Source organism: Pongo pygmaeus, chromosome 18 (assembly GCF_028885625.2).
Source record: "Pongo pygmaeus isolate AG05252 chromosome 18, NHGRI_mPonPyg2-v2.0_pri, whole genome shotgun sequence".
NCBI lineage: Eukaryota > Metazoa > Chordata > Mammalia > Primates > Hominidae > Pongo > Pongo pygmaeus.
In genome coordinates, this window is record NC_072391.2 from 10330120 (window position 1) to 10347256 (window position 17137).

The 17137-nt window shown below is 48.4% G+C and overlaps 1 protein-coding gene across 5 annotated transcripts in view; it reads right to left on the minus strand.

The window, feature by feature from the left end:
- Positions 1-16168, minus strand: part of TMEM114 (transmembrane protein 114) — a 49444-nt gene extending 33276 nt beyond the window's left edge. For 2 of the 5 annotated variants that reach the window (XM_054454237.2, XM_054454236.2), the window contains exons 1-2: positions 15285-16168; positions 14880-14960 (exon numbers count right to left, since the gene is read on the minus strand). In XM_054454237.2, the coding sequence (XP_054310212.1) occupies positions 14880-14960; positions 15285-15504 (301 nt within the window). In that variant the 5' untranslated portion in view covers positions 15505-16168. Of the gene's footprint in view, positions 1-14879; positions 14961-15147; positions 15231-15284 lie in introns of those variants that run through there. The other 3 variants (XM_054454241.2, XM_054454239.2, XM_054454240.2) reach the window with 3 other exon arrangements.
- Positions 16169-17137: the final 969 nt, after the last annotated feature.

Below are 17137 nucleotides of genomic sequence, written 5' to 3' on the forward strand. Positions count from 1 at the left end.
TGTGCAGTTCTGCGTCCCATAGAGCAGGCACTAAATAAATCATAACTCTGTCAATAATAAAGATGATGGTGATAATAATAACTTGGTCTGTGACCTCCACTCTCACCAAATCATTTTTTCTTCAGTCCCTCAAGTGGCACTAACTTTGGTGAGTCAAGAAAACAAGACTGAACTTCCTCCCAAGGCTGTCCTGGGATAAAATGTGGTTACAGGGGATGATACCTGAGGTCTTTCTTTCTTTCTTTTTTTCTTTCTTTCTTTCTTTTTCAGGGAAAGGTCTTGGGCAGGGAAGTACCACAGCTCATGCAAAAACCTAGTCCTTTAAAATCCATCCCCCCATACACCATGGTCTCAGACTGAGGCCGAGAAAGGAAATCATTTCTCATTCAGAAATTAATGAGGTTTCCCAGAGTGGATGCAGCTGTGGCGGCCCCATGTGAGTTCCCCAGTCGTGCTGCAAGCTGCCTTGATGTCCACATTCAATTAAATGCCTGGGTAAGAACAAGCCACCCAGGAGAGAGCTGTAAAATCTCCTGCTGAAATTTGGTTTAGCTTTCTTTGTGTGTGTGCCCTATTCTTTGCTACATTTTTTCCCCAGGATTGTGGTTTTGGAACATGAATATTGATTCCAAGTTCTCTTCTACTTGGAAATATTCCCATCGCTAGCCACATCTCTGAATGCACTTGGGGAAGATAGTCCCCTTTGGAATGTGGATATGATAAAAAAAAAATCATCATCGCCAATTTTGTGGGGGCTGGGTTATTTGGGACGTGGTGGATATGTAGTTTCAGAGTGAGGGGTTACAGTCAAAAGACCACTGAAAAAGAGTCTGTGACATACAAGCTGTGTGACTTTGGACAAGTGACTGGACCACTCTGAGCCTTGTCAGCAAAATAAGAGTGAAAACACCTGCCCACTGATCTCCTAGAACTTATTAAATTCAGCAAACGTATTAAGAGTGTCTGCTGTGAGTCTAGCTCCAAGCTGAGCACTGGTATGAAGACAAAAATAAATAAGTCACAGACAGTTCCTCTCTTGCAGGCATGTTGACAGAGTACCTGTATGATTGACCATCCAAATCACACTTTTGAGAATCAAACAATCATCAACTGTATTAAATTATCTACCGTGACCACAGGTGTCTACAGGGACCAGGCAGGATAAACCAGGACAACTGGTCACCCCACTTCTCCGTTTATTGTTTCAGTAAACATTGATGCAACACCTGCCACCTATGCTCACCAGGGTTCCAATGTCAGCCCTATCACTTCCAGCTGAAGGGCTGTAGGCAAGTTACTTTATAACTTTCAAGCCTCAGTTTTCTCATCAGCTACATGGGAATACTAAGAGTATGCACTTCACAGGATTGTGTACTGAGGATGAGGTAAAATGGACAAATTTCTTAGAATGGTGCTTTCACATCATAAGTGTTAATTGTTATTGTTTCTCAGCTTGGTATTGGGCTATCTAAATGAAATAATATGCATGAAATCTTGCAAACCTTTTGGTAATGTGGAAAGCCTGTTACAACCAAACACAGATATCTAAGGCCATGAGACCTGATTCCCATTCATCAACAAGCCTCTAATGAACTCCTGTGATGGAGAGAAAGAAAGAAATACTTTCTAGCTTCTGGGAACTGGCGTGGCGCTCATAGCTAGACTGCGGTGTTCTGCTGGATATGATCTCTTGGAACTCCGACATCAGACGAGGTCATCTGAGACCACAATACAATGAGACCCAGCAAGGGCACCTCACAGGCTGCCCAAGCAGAGGTGTAAACAAGGTCTCTGTGCCACCCACAAAATATCAAACGCCTCCTTCTACCAGCTAATATGACTGTCCCTACTTTCTCAATCACAGCCAGTCTGCCTCCCTATAGATAAGATGGAGATATTCGGTCACAGAATTGTCTCCACTTCCTGATATTACCCAGTCCAGAGCAAACCTCCACCTCCTTAGACCCTCCAAAGACACCCCATCAAAGCCCGAATCCCGTAAGTCCTTCCTAGCAACCTCTTGCTGAGACATCCCACAGCTCCCCATGGTGTGTGTTCTCCTTTGCTGCAATAAGTAATAAACCCAAACTTGATCTGCAGAGGTGTCCCCAGTGGTCTCTGGCTGGAGGGCATTGACAGGGGCCAGGGGATCTCCCAGGCACTGGCGAGCGGGAAAGGATATGATGGAGCAGGACAGAGGTGGCAGGAATCAAAGCCCAGCAGGACCTGGAAAATTTCTTTCTTGTGATGTATTCTTGCACATTTCTGAATACCCAATAACTTGCAACACAGAACCTGGAATGTAGTACATGCTCCCTGTGCAACGGATGGCTGAGTTAATGAATGAGAGCGGGAAGGAAGGAAAGAAGGAAGGAAGGAACTAAGGAAGGAAGGAAGGAAGGAAATTGAGCATTTACTGAGCATCTAATAGGTGCGTTATTTTGGGATGGGTATTGTAGAGGTACAAAGTTCAATCAGACATAAATCCCACCTCCTTGGAACTTATAACTCAGAAAGGAAGTTCAGATGTAGACATAAATTGCTGTAATGTCAGGTGAAAGTGGTGTCTTAAGAGACTCAGACAGCCATGTGTCAATTCAGAGATGCCAGGTTAAGCCCACATGATCATAGACCCTCCATTTGAGGCAGTGAATTTTAGAGGAAAGCGTGGAGTATTTAGAGTCAGACCTGAGTGTGGTTCTTACTAGCCATGTGACTTCAGAGGAGCTGCCTCATTGAGCTTCAATTTTCTCATTTGAAAAACGGAAATGGACCATATTCATCTTGACATGAGGACCATAGCAGATGACTTGGGCTCAAGCCCTCAATGAAAGCCACTTCCCTTCCCTCTACTCTGCAGATCTAATTGGCCCTTTCCTTCTCCCACAGCCCCTGAAGCTGTTAAAGGTGTCTGCCTTTAACAGCTAGAGAGGGATGATGTGGGGGCAGTTACTGCATTGGACTCAAAAGCAAACTTCCTGAACCTTGGATTTCCACCTCAGTTCTGTCATTCCCTGTTGACGGTCTTGGAAGAGAAGGATCTTGGGTCTGAGGCCAGCCAGATACTCTTACTCACCATGTGACCTTAGGTAAGTCCCTTCACCTCTGTGAGCCCTCATTTCCTCATTTGTAAAAAATATTTAAGACCTAAGACCTCCCTGCAGGGTTGTTTTCCTGATTGGCAATGTTTTCTTTTTTCTTTTTTTTCTTTTTGTTTTTTTTGTATTTGTTTTTGTTTTTGTTTTTTTTGAGACGGAGTCTCACTCTGTCACCCAAGCTGGAATGCAGTGGTGCCATCTCAGATCACTGCAACCTCCACTTCCTGGGTTCAAGCAATTCTCCTGTCTCAGCCTCCTGAGGAGCTGGGACTACAGGCGCCTGCCATCACTCCTGACTAATTTTTGTATTTTTTTTAGTAGAGACGGCATTTCACCATATTGGTCAGGCTGCTCTCGAACTCCTGACCTCAAGTGATCCACCCACCCTGGCCTCCCAAAGTGTTAAGATTACAGGCATGAGCCACCGGCAGTGTTTTCAAAAGCACTGAACTCAACCCTGAGCACATGCATTCATTCAGAAACAAACGACTTGGGGTCCCCAGTGAGGACCAAGCCCTGTCCTAGGGCCTGGGGACACCTCATTGAACAAGGCCACTGCCCTCATGGAGTTCACAGATGGGCACAGGAGACAGAGTAGCCACGAAACAAGGAAACAAAGATCATTGCAGGCTGTGATGTGTCACAAAGGAAATAAGTGTGATGATGCAGAAAAATAGGTGGGCAGTGGTGGTGGGGGGGCCTTGTTCTTAGATCAGGTGGTGGTATGTGTTTCCTGTGGCCACTGTAACACATGAAGGCAAACTGGGTGGCTTCCAAGCAACAGGAATTTAGTCTCTTACAGTTCTGGAGGCCAGAAGTACAAAATCAAGATATCAACAGGACTGTGTTCCCTTTGATGGTTCTAGGGGAGAATCCTTCCTCGCCTCTCTTATGTCCTGGGAGCCGTTGGCAATCTGTGATGCTCCCTGGCTTGTGGCTACATCACTCCAATCCCTACCTCCATCCACACGTGGCCACCTTCTCTTCTTCTTATAAGGACACTTGTCATAGGATTTAGAGCCCACCAAGTTAGTCCAAGATTGTCTCATCTCAAGAGTCTGAATTACACCTGCAAAGATGCTCTTTCTGAATAAGTCACATTCGCAGGTACTGGGGCTTAGTACACGAGCATGTCTTTTTAGGAGTGACACCATCCACACAGTACCACGTCTTGGATGGCATACAGTAGGAACTCAATAAATGATATCTATTATTATTACACGGAATTACTAGTAATATTAAAATGTTGGCTGGGCGTGGTGGCCCACACCTGTAATCCCAGCACTTTGAGAGGCTGAGACAGGCGGATCACCTGAGGTTAGAAGTTCAAGACTAGCTTGGGCAACATGGTGAAGCCCCATCTCTACTAAAAACACAAAAATTAGCTGGGCTTGGTGGCACAGGCCTTTAATCCCTGCTACTTGGGAGGCTGAGGCAGGAGAATCGCTTGAACCTGGGAGGCGGAGGTCACAGTGAGCCGAGATTGTGCCACTGCACTCTAGCCTGGGTGACAGGGTGAGACTCCATCTCAAAAAAATAAAATAAAATAAAATATTGGCAGGCCATTGTTTCATCAATGGTAAACGTGTGTGCCCAAGTGCAGAGATATTTTAGACGCAAAAATGCTTTGCTACAAGTCAAGGGAAAAGCAACCCCAGAAAGAAGCAAGGATGTTCACACCAAAAACAAACAAAAAAAGTGTTTGTGACTGCTCCATTATCATGCTGTTCGAAGAGCTGCTCAATGGGGAAAGTAGTCTTCCATGATGTTTGTGAAGTCAGGAAGCCCTGGGGCGTTCAGTGCTCTTATGCGGAGCGGGGGATGTCTCTTACCCCAGGAACGTCAAAAGCTCTGGCAAAAGAAGAAGGTCTCAGGATCCACTTACTACAAGGAAGAAATATCACCGCCTTTATTTTCTAACCTTGTCAGTGTGACTTTGAGACTTCAGGAAGAGCTCAGAGCTAGGCAGTCCTGTTATGCCTGGTAAGGCAGTAGCTTTTAAAATTTTATATATATATATATGTGTGTGTGCCCTTGAGTCTGTCCTGGAGGATGGGGGCTGCCTCTTCATGGTCTCCAAGAGGTACTGTTAGGATATGGAAAGAGCAGGAGTCTCTGAGCAAAGACGTGGGTTCAAATCCTGACTCCGCCTCTTACCCAAGCAAACCACATCATCGCTCAAAAGCCTCGTTTTCCTCGCTTGTCAACTGGACTCAGCCCTTGCAGACCCATGGGCACTGAATTTGAGAATACTTTTCTCTTTCTCATCGTCAACTTAGACTCTACCAGGTCGGAGTTTTTAATTCCCATTTCACAGGTGGGAAAATTGAGGTTCAAGGAACTTACATTAACTACCCCAAGATCCAATGGCCATGCAGTGTCAGAGCTGGAATGAGATTACAAAAGAAGTGGACAAAGGGGTCGTGGGACTGCAGACATGGACACGTACTCCAGCTTGAGAAGTTAAAGGCTTCCTGAGTGGGGAGAGGTCTCAGCTGAGACCTGGAGGCAAGACAGTGAGGCGTTAACTGGGCTGAGAAGTAGGAGAGGGATTCCTAAAAGTGGGGACAGAAAATAACAACATCCAGAAGTAGGAGACACCCAAAGTAGCAGTATCTCAGCTCTTGCAGCTGGAGAGGTGAGCCAGGGTCACAAATAGCCCTACAAGCCACTCTAATGAGAAATCCAACCACAGAGGCAGCCCTCTTGGGGCTTGCTTTACATCAACACATGATAACATTCTTTTTAGAAAAAATTAAAACAAGGCCTGGCACGATGCATGCCTATAATCCCAGCACTTTAGGAGGCCAAGGCAGGCAGATCACTTGAGGCCAGGAGTTTGAGATCAGCGTGGCCAACATGGCGAAAACCCGTCTCTACTAAAAATACAAAAATTAGCCGGACATGGTGATGTGCACCTGTAATCTCAGCTACTCGGGAGGCTGAGGCAGGAGAATCACTTGAACCTGGGAGGCGGAGGCTACAGTGAGGCGAGATCACACCACTGCACTCCAGCCTGGGCAACAGAGCGAGACTCCATCTCAAAAGAAGTAAAAAAAGAAAAAAAATAAAACAAGACCCTCCTGGCCACCCCAAGCCCTGTGTCTTCCTTTCCTTTCCAGAGTGACCCTCTGTAAATGACTCAGTGTGTATCTTCCCAATTTTCGTCCATATATTTCTAATTTTTCTGTATATTCACATATTCCTCAAATTCTACAATGCACACTTGATTATACTTTTTTTGTTGTTTGTTTTTGAGATAGGGTCTCACTCTGACACCCAGGCTGAAGTGCCATGGGCCTTATCTCGGCTCACTGCAACCTCCATCTCCCAGGCACAAGCAACCCCCGACTTCAGCTTCCCAAGTAGCTGGGACCACAGGCACATGCCACCACGTCCGGCTAATTTTTTGTATTTTTGGTAGAGACAGGGTTTCACCATGTTGCCCAGACTGGTCTAGAACTCCTGAGCTCAAGTGATCCGCCTGCCTCGGCCTCCCAAAGTGCTGGCATTACAGGCGTGAGCCACCATGCCCAGCCTTTATCATACTTTAACAGATCTGAAAATAGCGTATGTTTGACCATCCACAGCACCTCACAGTCATAATTGGCAGTATATTTGTCTATCTTAATGGCACATAAGGTAAACATGTATCTTAAAATTTTGTTATATACCCACAGAAAAGGTGTAATATTGGGGAGTTTCTTTGAGGGGGGATAATAAGTGACATCCTGCTGCCCATAACACTCTGTAACTTGCTTCATTCCACAGTACATCTTAACATATTCTTTTTATAGGCTGTGTAATATTAATACTAATATGCATTACTATATTCTTTTTACAGGCTATATAATATTCCACAACATGAACATACACCTATAAATGTCTAGCCATCTCTCCATCTGTGGGCAGTGAGGCTATACATATCTTGGTTTCAAACTGGTATGGTGAACTTCTTAGAAGACTCACATGGCCCAATACTAAGAAGTGGACTTGTGTGTGTGTGAGAGACAGGGTCCCACTCTGTTGCCCAGGCTGGAGTGCAATGGTGTGATCTCGGCCCACTGAAACCTCTGCCTCTTGGGCTCAAGCAATTCTCGTGCCTCAGCCTCCCAGGTAGCTGGGACTACAGGCACACGCCACCACGCCTGGCTAATTTTTGTATTTTTAGTAGAGACAGGGATTTGCCATGTTGGCCAGGCTGCTCTCAAACTCCTGACCTCAAGTGATCCGTCCGCCTTGGCCTCCCAAAGTGCTGGGATTACAGGTGTGACCCACTGCGCCCAGCCAGAAGTGGACTTACTTTAAATATGAACTTTTGTTAGTTTAGAATGTGGCCTTTATTTTTTAATGGGCACCTCAGAAAGGCAGCCTGAAGCCCAGGCCCTTGTGCCTAGAGAAGCGAAGATCCACAGGCACCTGCCCCTTCCCTGACTGCCTGCAGCACAGCTATGCATAAATCACAGTGAGAGTTCCTCCCTCCTGGGCTCAGGCAGCCTCTTCAAGCATTTATGTCCCCAATCCTTGCTCTGTCCCTCACCTCCTCCACTCTTGCAATTTGCACCAGGCATCGTGGGTGGGCTGGTTTTAATTTTCCATGTCACTGCAACAGCCCAGCACCCAGAAAAACTGGAAATCCAGTCTTGTGATTTTTCCAGCCTCGCCTCCGCAGAGGACAGCCTGGCCAGACCACTTCCTCTCAGTTCAGCTTCCACCGCTGGCATGCTGTGTTGGACAAGGCATTTGACCTCTCTGGGTCTGGTGTCCTCATCTGACCAGCCTGGCCTCTCTCATGGGCTCTTAGGAGATGCAGCTGAGGTAAGACATAGAAAAAAAAAACAGGAAGTGCCCTGAAGAAGCATTTTCCACACCACCCTCCAGAAACACCAGCCTTCCTGCTATTTCTGGAACATACCAAGCTCAGTCCTGCCTCATGGCTCTGAACCTGCTGTTCCTTCTCGTAATGCAGGTCTCTGGTTTCCTGTCTGAAAGAGGCAATGTTGGATAGCAGGACTCTGAACCCCAGAAACAGGGCTAGGAGCTCCTCTGGGCTACCATGACCTCTAATCTTAATATACACACATTACACACTGAAACTATACTCAGAGTTGCATTGCTTCAATGGAGTAGAAACAAACTGCTGAGTAGGCTGAGTGCAGTGGTTCATGCCTGTAATCCTAGCACTTTGGGAGGCCGAGGTGGGTGGATCACTTGAGGTCAACAGTTCAAGACCAGCCAGGCCAACATGGTGAATCCCCATCTCTACTAAAAATACAAAAATGATCCGGGCATGGTGGTGCACATCTGTAGTCCCAGCTACTCAGAAGGCTGAGGCAGGAGGCTCAGAAGAATTGCTTGAACCCAGGAGGTGGAAGCTGCAGTGAGCCGAGATCTCAGCACTGCACTCCAGCCTGGGCAACAGAGTGAGATAAGAAAAGAGAAGGGAAGGGAAGGGAAGGGAAGGGGAAAGGAAGGGAAAAGGAAGGGGAAAGGAAGGGCAAAGGAAGGGGAAACGAAGGGAAAGGAAAGGAAAGGAAACTGCTAGGGTTCAAATCCTAGAAGTTCCAGTTACTGTGCAAACTTAGATATCATACCTAACTTCCCTATGTCTCCATTGCCTCATCTGTAAAGTGAGGATGATAATAATAGTGCCTCTTGGGCTGCTGTGAAGATTAAATGAGTAGATACAAGCCAAGAGCTCAGAATGGTGTCCAGCACACAGCAACTGTCTCATCATGTTCTACACCAGGCAGCTGGCCCAGTACTGGGGATGAAATCAGTATGTACTGAGCAAATAAGTGCATCTGGTGGGTCTGCAATGATTAGCTGTATTTCATAGACGAAAAGCTTGAGGCTCAGGAAGGCAATGTGAATTAGAGCAGGAAGAGGAGGCATTAACTGAGCTCCTACTATGTGCAGAGTCCAGGGCTGGCTGCTTTGTTTATGTGATCTCATTTCATCTTAGAACAGCCCATTTGTGGATGCAGGTGACTCATCAGAAGTCACACAGCTGGCCGAGCACAGTGGTTCAGGCCTGTTATCCCAGCACTTTGGGAGGCCAAGGCAGGAGGGTCGCTTGAGCCCAGGAGTTCCAGACCAGCCTGGGCAGAATAGAAAGACCCCCATCTCTACAAAAAAAAATACAAAATTAGTCTGGTGTAATGGTGCACATCTGTGGTCCCAGCTACTTGGGAGGCTGAGGCAGGAGAGTTGCTTGAGCCTGGGAGTTCGAGGCTGCAGTGAGCTATGATCGTGCTGCTACACTCCAGCCTGCGCAACAGAGCAAGACCATGTCTCAAAAACAAAAAAAAAAAGGCACACAGCTAGCAAGAAGTGGGGCCAGGATTTGAACCCCACTGATGTAGGCACATGTGGGTTTTGCCTGCCCCTATACCTGAGGACAGCACCTTGAGCTGCCTGTGATCATGTGACCACTCTTCCCCACCTTCCCACCCTTATCTATGGAGCTGATCCCAACCCACTCCGGTTACAAGTGGGCACATGACTCAGCCTGGCCAATCAGCATATTCCATCCCCTTGGCTCGAGGGATTGGCTCAGGACTGAACATGTCACCCATTGTGGTCCAGTGGAAAACCTAGCTGAAAGTTTGGTGGAATTCATGAGAAACAGAACATCTCCCTTTTTAGGGTTGCTAAGGTGGGAGAGGATTTAGCTGAAAGCAGAACCCAAACAGAATAAAGCAAAGCCCAAAAAGAAGAGGAAAGAAATTGAGTTTAACAGTGGATTCCAGCAGACGTGAGCTTTTCAGTTACATGAACCAGTAATTTCTTTTTTTATTGAAGCCAGTAAGATTTGAGTTTCTATCACTTGCCACCAAAAAGTTCCTGGCTGATATAGCTAGCCTGGTTCATTCTAGACCATAGCTCTTTAATCTACGTAATCCATAGTGCTGAATTTGAAAATCTACTTTCCACCAAAAATAATTCCAGTCCCTAGCCCAAGAAACAAACCCTCGACTTCCCCGGAGCTAATCTGGAAGACAAAACACTTCAGCAAAGTGGATTTTGCTGACAAGGAACCTGTTTCATTGAAAACTTCTCTCTGTGGCTGAAAGAGTGGAGGTTATTGGGATGTACCTGTTTATGGACCTGATATTTCTGCTCAACTCCACTTTCCCAAGGTGGCTAAGCAGAATTAAGGAGGTGTGTTAGTCTGTTTTCACGCTGCTAATAAAGACATACCTGGCTGGGCGTAATGGCCCACCCTGTAATCCCAGCACTTTGGGAGGGTGAGGCAGGCGGATCACCTGAGGTCAGGAGTTCGAGATCAGCTTGGCCAACATGGTGAAACCCCATCTATACTAAAAATACAAAAATTAGCCGGGTGTGGTGGTGGGCACCTGTAATCCTACCTACTTGGGAGACTGAGGCAGAAGAATTGTTTAAATCTGGGAGGCGGAGGTTGCAGTGAGCCGAGATCACGCCATTGCACTCCAGCCTGGGCGACAAGAGTGAAACGCCATCTCAAAAAAAAAAAAAAGAAGAGGAAGCAAAGAAAAGAAAAAGAAAAAGACACACCTGAGACTGGGTAATTTATAAAGGAAAGAGGTTTAATGGACTGACAGTTCCACATGGCTGGGGAGGCCTCACAATCCTGGCTGAAGGTGAATGAGAAGCAAAGTCACGTCTTACATGGTGGCAGGCAGGAGGGTTCGTGCAGGGGAACCCCTTTTATAAAACCATCAGATCTCGAGATACTTGTTCACTATCACAAGAACAGCATGGGAAAGACCCGCCCCCATGATTCAATTACCTCCCACCGAATCCCTCCCACAACACATGGGAATTAAGGAAGCTACAATTCAAGATGAGATTTGGGTTGGGGCACAGCCAAATCATATCTGGAGGCAAGTTAGATCATGGGACTTCCCTAACAGTCCTACATCTGCCAGGTGATTACAGCAAATTACTTGGCATTTAAGTGGTCTCTCTGTGAGGGTTTTCTTAGAGGAAAAATCAAGATTTCTTCCCATACACCCCCACCAGGATTTATCTAGCAGGCTGAACTTAGAGAACATGCTGCTTGTCAAACATGCTGCTTGTCAGCTATCTTCTCCTCTATGGCCTCTGCAGCAGGTCCTTAAAGGAATGAAACGTCTTCATATAATAGAAGAGCTTGGACCAAACTCAAAATTCATTTTAGAAGAAAAAGAGATTATGCGGAGAAAGAAAAAAGCTCTTTCTGGGGGTGATTTGCAAGGAGTACATGGTATGAAGGGGCAGCTTGTCCTTTTTCTTGGATGATATAATGGGAATAATAGCAGCTACCACTTATAGCACACTTACGGAGGCCAGACACCACATTAGGCTCTTTAAATACACTCTCCCATTTTAGCCTAACAATAACCTTAGAAAAAGAGATGACAATTATCCTCATTTTGCACAGGAGGGAACTGAGGCTCAGAGAGGTATAAGGAAATAAGGAAAGGCCCATGACCACGTGTCTACTTGGTGGTGAAACTGCGGGTTAGCCCTAGGACTGAGGGTGAACGAGTGAATAGACTGTGGATGTGAGTTCTGCTCTTTCTCAAAATCCTGAAACAAGCAGGGTTGTGCATTGTCAATATTGAAGAGGAAGCCAGCCCAGTGCCTACTATGGTTAGCCGTCCGATTGACCCACGGATGTGATAAGTCGGCTGAATGCACACACCCAGCTTGGCAAAGGATCAGTACTCCATAGATGTTACTACCTCCAGAAGGAGGCTGGAAGGAAGGGCAAAGGGAGAGCTCATGCTTACTGAGCACTTACCATATGTGGGGAAACTTGTCAAGTCATTCCTTTCTGACAAGTCTGGTCATTCCTTTATGACTGGTCCTAGGTAAGGTCCGTTTTGTTCATCCATTTTTATTCCATCTCATGGAAGTCTAACCATATCCCTTGATGGAAGTCTAACCATTCAACATCTTATTTTGACGGATGTGAACATTGAGGCTCAGAGAGGTTAAGACACCTATCCCAGGATCACAGGCCTCTGTTTTGTAAGGGTTTTAGCTTGTATGTGACCCCCATCTCCCTCACTTCCATGACCAGAATTCTTATCATTCTTTTTTTTTTTTTTTTTTTTTTTTGTTGAGACAGAGTCTCACTCTGTTGCCCAGACTGGAGTACAGTGGTGCAATCTCAGCTCACTGCAACCTCTGCCTCCCAGGTTCAAGCGATTGTCATGACTCAGCCTCCTGAGTAGCTGGGACTACAGGCATGTGGCACCACACTGGGCTAATTTTTGTATTTTTAGTAGAGATGGGATTTCACCACGTTGGCCAGGTGGGTCTCAAATTCCTGACCTCAGGTGATCTGCCTGTCTCAGCCTCCCAAAGTGCTGGGATTACAGACATGAGCCACCATGCCTGGCCAAATTCTTATAATTCTTGAAACAGTGCTTCAAAGACACTCAGAGTTTCCCCTTGTGCAGTTTGGGGCTCAAGACAGAGCACACGGTACCTCCACCTTTCCTCAACTCCCACACATTCCAGGTGTCTAGGGTATGTCTCCTTTGGTGGAACTTAACACAGTGGTGTGCTGGAGCTGACTCATATCAACTCACAAGAGCCAATTAAGCTTTTGAGAATTTTGTGAGCCAGGTGACATCATGTTGGTGTCTTGAAACTGGCCGTGATGGAAGTATTTGCACCATAGAAATTGGCAAATGCTACAAACCAGGGCTTTTTTTTTCTTTTAATTTTGCAGGGATCCAGTTGTTCAATATTTCCCAGCATGCCTCTGGACTTTAGAGAAACGGTTCTGGTTCACCATAAACCCATATATTCATACAATAAATACATATATTGAGCTCCACCTACAATATAATATAATTTGCATTCACTAACATGTTTGTTCAGCAAACTTTGACTCATGGGCTACTGTGTGCCAGGTTCTATGCTAAATATTGGGAATTCAGCAGTGGCAAGATAGACATGGTCCTTGTCCCCACGGAGCTTTCAATTTAATGAGGGAGTCAGATTTAAACCCCCCCCAAAAAAAGTCATACAACTTGCACTTAGGAGTTAACCAAGTCAAGCTGGTGGGATAAAAGCAGGGAGATTCCAGGTAGAGGGAACAGCATGTGCAAAATCTTTGTGGCAGGAGGAAACTTGGCATGTTCCAAGAACTGGCCAAGGCCAGCACAGCTGGAAAGAAAGGAGTAAAGGGCAGAATGGGGCTGCAGAGGGACCCTACCAGGCCTTGTGGGCCATGCTAGGCACTTGTCTTTATTTTTTTATCCCCAGCCTCAGTAAGTCTATCAAAAACTGCTCATGCCTATAATCTCAGCACTTTGAGAGACTAAGGCAGGAAAATAGCTTGAGCCTAATTAGGAGTTTGAGGCTGCAGTGAGCTATGATCGTGCCACTGCATTCCAGCCTGGGCAACAGAACAAGACCCTGTCTCTGGATAGGGCTGAGTGGAGGGAGAAGGCCAGGCACAGTGGCTCACACCTGAAATCCCAACACTTTGGGAGGCCAAGGCAGGAACATCACTTGAGGCCAGGAGTTCAAGACCAGCCTAGGAAACATAGTAACTGTTTCCTGTCACTATTAAAAAAAAAAAAAAAAAAAAAACTGATACCGATGCAGTGGCTCACACCTGTAATCCCAGCACTTTGGAAGGCTGAGATGGGCACATCACTTCAGGTCAGGAGTTCGAGACCAGCCTGGCTAACATGGTGAAACCCCATTTGTACTAGAAATACAAAAAATTAGCCCAGCGTGGTGGCAGGCACCTGTAGTTTCAGCTACTCAGGAGGCTGAGACAGGAGAATCGCTTGAACCTGGGAGGAGGAGGTTGCAGTGAGCCAAGATTGTGCCACTGTACTCCAGCCTGGGCGACAGAGCAAGACTCTGTCTCAAAAAAAAAACCCGCCCACATTTTCAAAGTCTGCGAAACTCAGTCTTCATTTCCTCATCAGATCTTCCTACAGAACCTCTCTGGGCCTCCTCATTGGAAAAATGAAGGCAGAAATGAAGATACTAATAACTTCATACGGTGTGGCTGTAGGAATCAAATGAAGACATAGATGAAAAGCAGTTGGCTCCATGTCTGGCTTATTGCAAGCCTCAATGAATTGAACTGTTACGTTTATTCCTCTCCCTCCACAAATGCTCATTCATCCCATTTCCTTTCTTGCTTTCAGTCCTCACAACTTTTACTGAGTTCCAGGCGCTGAGCTGGGTACTAAGAACCAACCACGAATAAGAGAGACACAATGGACCTGAGAGGAGGGGCTGTTCCCACCTAATTGCCTGGTTCCAATCATATATTTATATGCAAATTTTTATCGCTCCCCACTATTGCGAAGCCCTTGTTCTAGGCAATGTGAATACAAACAACGCTGGCGTGGAATCTGTGGAATGAGACCTCTCTTTCACCATTCACCTCCCCAGGCTAATTTAGGTCCCTGCAGGGGCTTCCCACTTTCCCTTCCTCACGCTGCTGAACTCTAACTGCGCGTCTCCACATTTGTCCCAGCACCACTGTGAGCTCCTTGAGGGGATGGCCTGTGTCTTAACCATCAATCAAAACGGTGCAAAGAAAGCCATTAGTCAACGTGAGCTGAATGAACCCTAAACCACAAAACGTTACGGGTGGATCAGGGGAGACCCCGCCCCCCAGTTTTAAGCCCACTCCATTCTCAGGCCGGGCTGTCAGAGGCCACCCCAGCCACCCACTCCGCAGGCCCCGAAGCCCGGCTGTTTGGGGAAAGGCTCCAGAACCCACGGCTAGGACCGGGGCGCTCCCTCCATCCTCACCCTCCCCGGACTCACTGAGAAGTTGCCGGCTCGATTCGCTGACTGTCACGTTCTCCAGCCTGAAGGGGTTCATCAGCGGTGTGCACGGGCTCTGCACTGGATTGGACGGAGGAATCCATGGGCGCAGGACCCCGGAGTTCTGTGCAGAACCCCCGTCTGTGGCTTTGCCCCCATGCTCACCCTAAGTGCCCCACCCGGGGAGGGCGCGGGGAGAGCTAGAGCAGTTGGGATCGCAGCCGGGTGCCTCTCGGAAGGGTTTTCGCAGCCCCGGCCTTCTGCTTACCTTCCCCCCGAGTCCCTAGACGTTGTATTTAGGGACTTGGGGGAGGAGTGCGCGCCAAGCAACAGGTCCCAAGCGAGCAGGGCACCGCGCAGGGGGCGTTCGCAGCCACAGCTCCCAGCCACGGGGTGCACCCTTACCCCGGCAGGTCCGCCAGAGGCCGGAGTGGGAGCTCAGAGGCTCGGGCTGGCTGCGATTGGTGGACCCCAGCAGGTCCTGCGCCCCCGGGCCGCTCCTCTCCAGCCGCTCGGTGTCAATGATGTACCAGAAGTCCGTGCCGATGGCGGCCGCCAGGAGCACAAAGCTGAGCGCCCCGGTCAGCGCAGCCGCGCCGGCCAGCCCGCCCAGGTGTACCCGCATCGCCGAGCCCAGGACCAGCAACCGAGGGTTCCAGCGGCCGAGGCGCGACCCCTCTGCGCCTGCCCCCGTCCCCAGCCGGCCACCGCGGGCTCCCAGCTCCACCGCCGGAGCCGCCTAGCTCAGATCTGAAAGCGTTTCCTTTGGACCCCGGGCCCTAGCTCAGACCCTGGCTCCTCACCTGCCGGCTCCGACATGCACGCGCGCCCCGCTCAGCCGCCGTCCACGTTCCCAGCCCTCCAATGCCAGCTCTACCTGCAGACCCCCTCACTTGTGCCGTCCGACCTCCACCTCCGCCTTCAGACCCTCCTGGAAGCGCTAGTCCTTCCCCACCAGCACCTTAACTCACCTCGTCCCTCAGCCCCACTCCACCCTCGGCCCTCCAAGCGCAGACCAAGCGGTCTCTCTCACTTCAAAATCCTCACTTTCCCCAGACTCCTACTCCCTCCATTCCCCTGCCTCACTCTCCACGAACCCTCCCCGCGATCCCAGATGCTCCTCTCTCTGCCTCTGTCTCTGGCTTTCCGCCCCAGCCCTTTTTCTTGGCCCCACACTGCCAGCTCCCCACTCCCAGCCCTGCTCTCCAGGGTCTTCCCACAGCTCCTGCTCTGGCCGGGGCGCAGCTGACCTTCTGCGCCCTCCTCCTCGCCGAGGAAAAGCTCGGAGTGCGCACGCAGCATGGACAGGGGCGGTCCCCAGCCCTGGAGCGCTGGAGGCTGCCGGTGTCGAAGGGCAGGCGGCCTTGGGACCACCTGGGGCAGAAAGAAGGAGGGGTGTGGTGGGCCTCACAGTCCCGCCAGGATTTACAAATCATCTCCAACAGCCCCTCCAGCTCCAGGTACCCTTCCTCCAAAATCCACCTTCAAGTGTAGTCTGGGCTGACTAGAATGTGAAAAGGCATATTCATTTTTCATAAAAGTTCTCTAAAGCACTGAGGTAGTCCAGGTCCTCAGAATCTATCATTTCTACCCCCAAAGTCTTTCTTCATTATCATAGCCACCACCACTACCACCATCATCACCACCGCCACCATCACCACGAACAACACCATCACCACCACCATCACCGTCATCACCACCAACAACACCACCATCATCACTACCATCACCATCATCATCATCACCACCATCATCACCAGCAGCAGCATCACCAACACCACCACCATCACCATCATCATCATCACCATCACCACCATCACCATCACCACGGACAACAACACCATCACCACCACCATCACCATCATCACCACCAACACCACCACCATCACTACCATCACCATCATCACCACCACCACCACCATCATCACTATCACCGCCATTGCCATCGTCATCACCATCATCATCACCACCACCATCACCACCAACCGTTACCACCGCCATCATCACCACCATCACCATCATCATCACCATCATCACCACCATCACCACCACCAATACCACTATCACCACCACCACCACCATCACCACCACCAATACCACTATCACCACCACCATCATTACCATCACCACCACCATCACCACCACCACCATCATCACCACCACCACCAGCACCAGCACCACTCTCCTCTTTATCATCACCATCACTCTTATCAATTCCACCATCTTCTTCACCACCATAAAACCTTTTACTCCTTCAA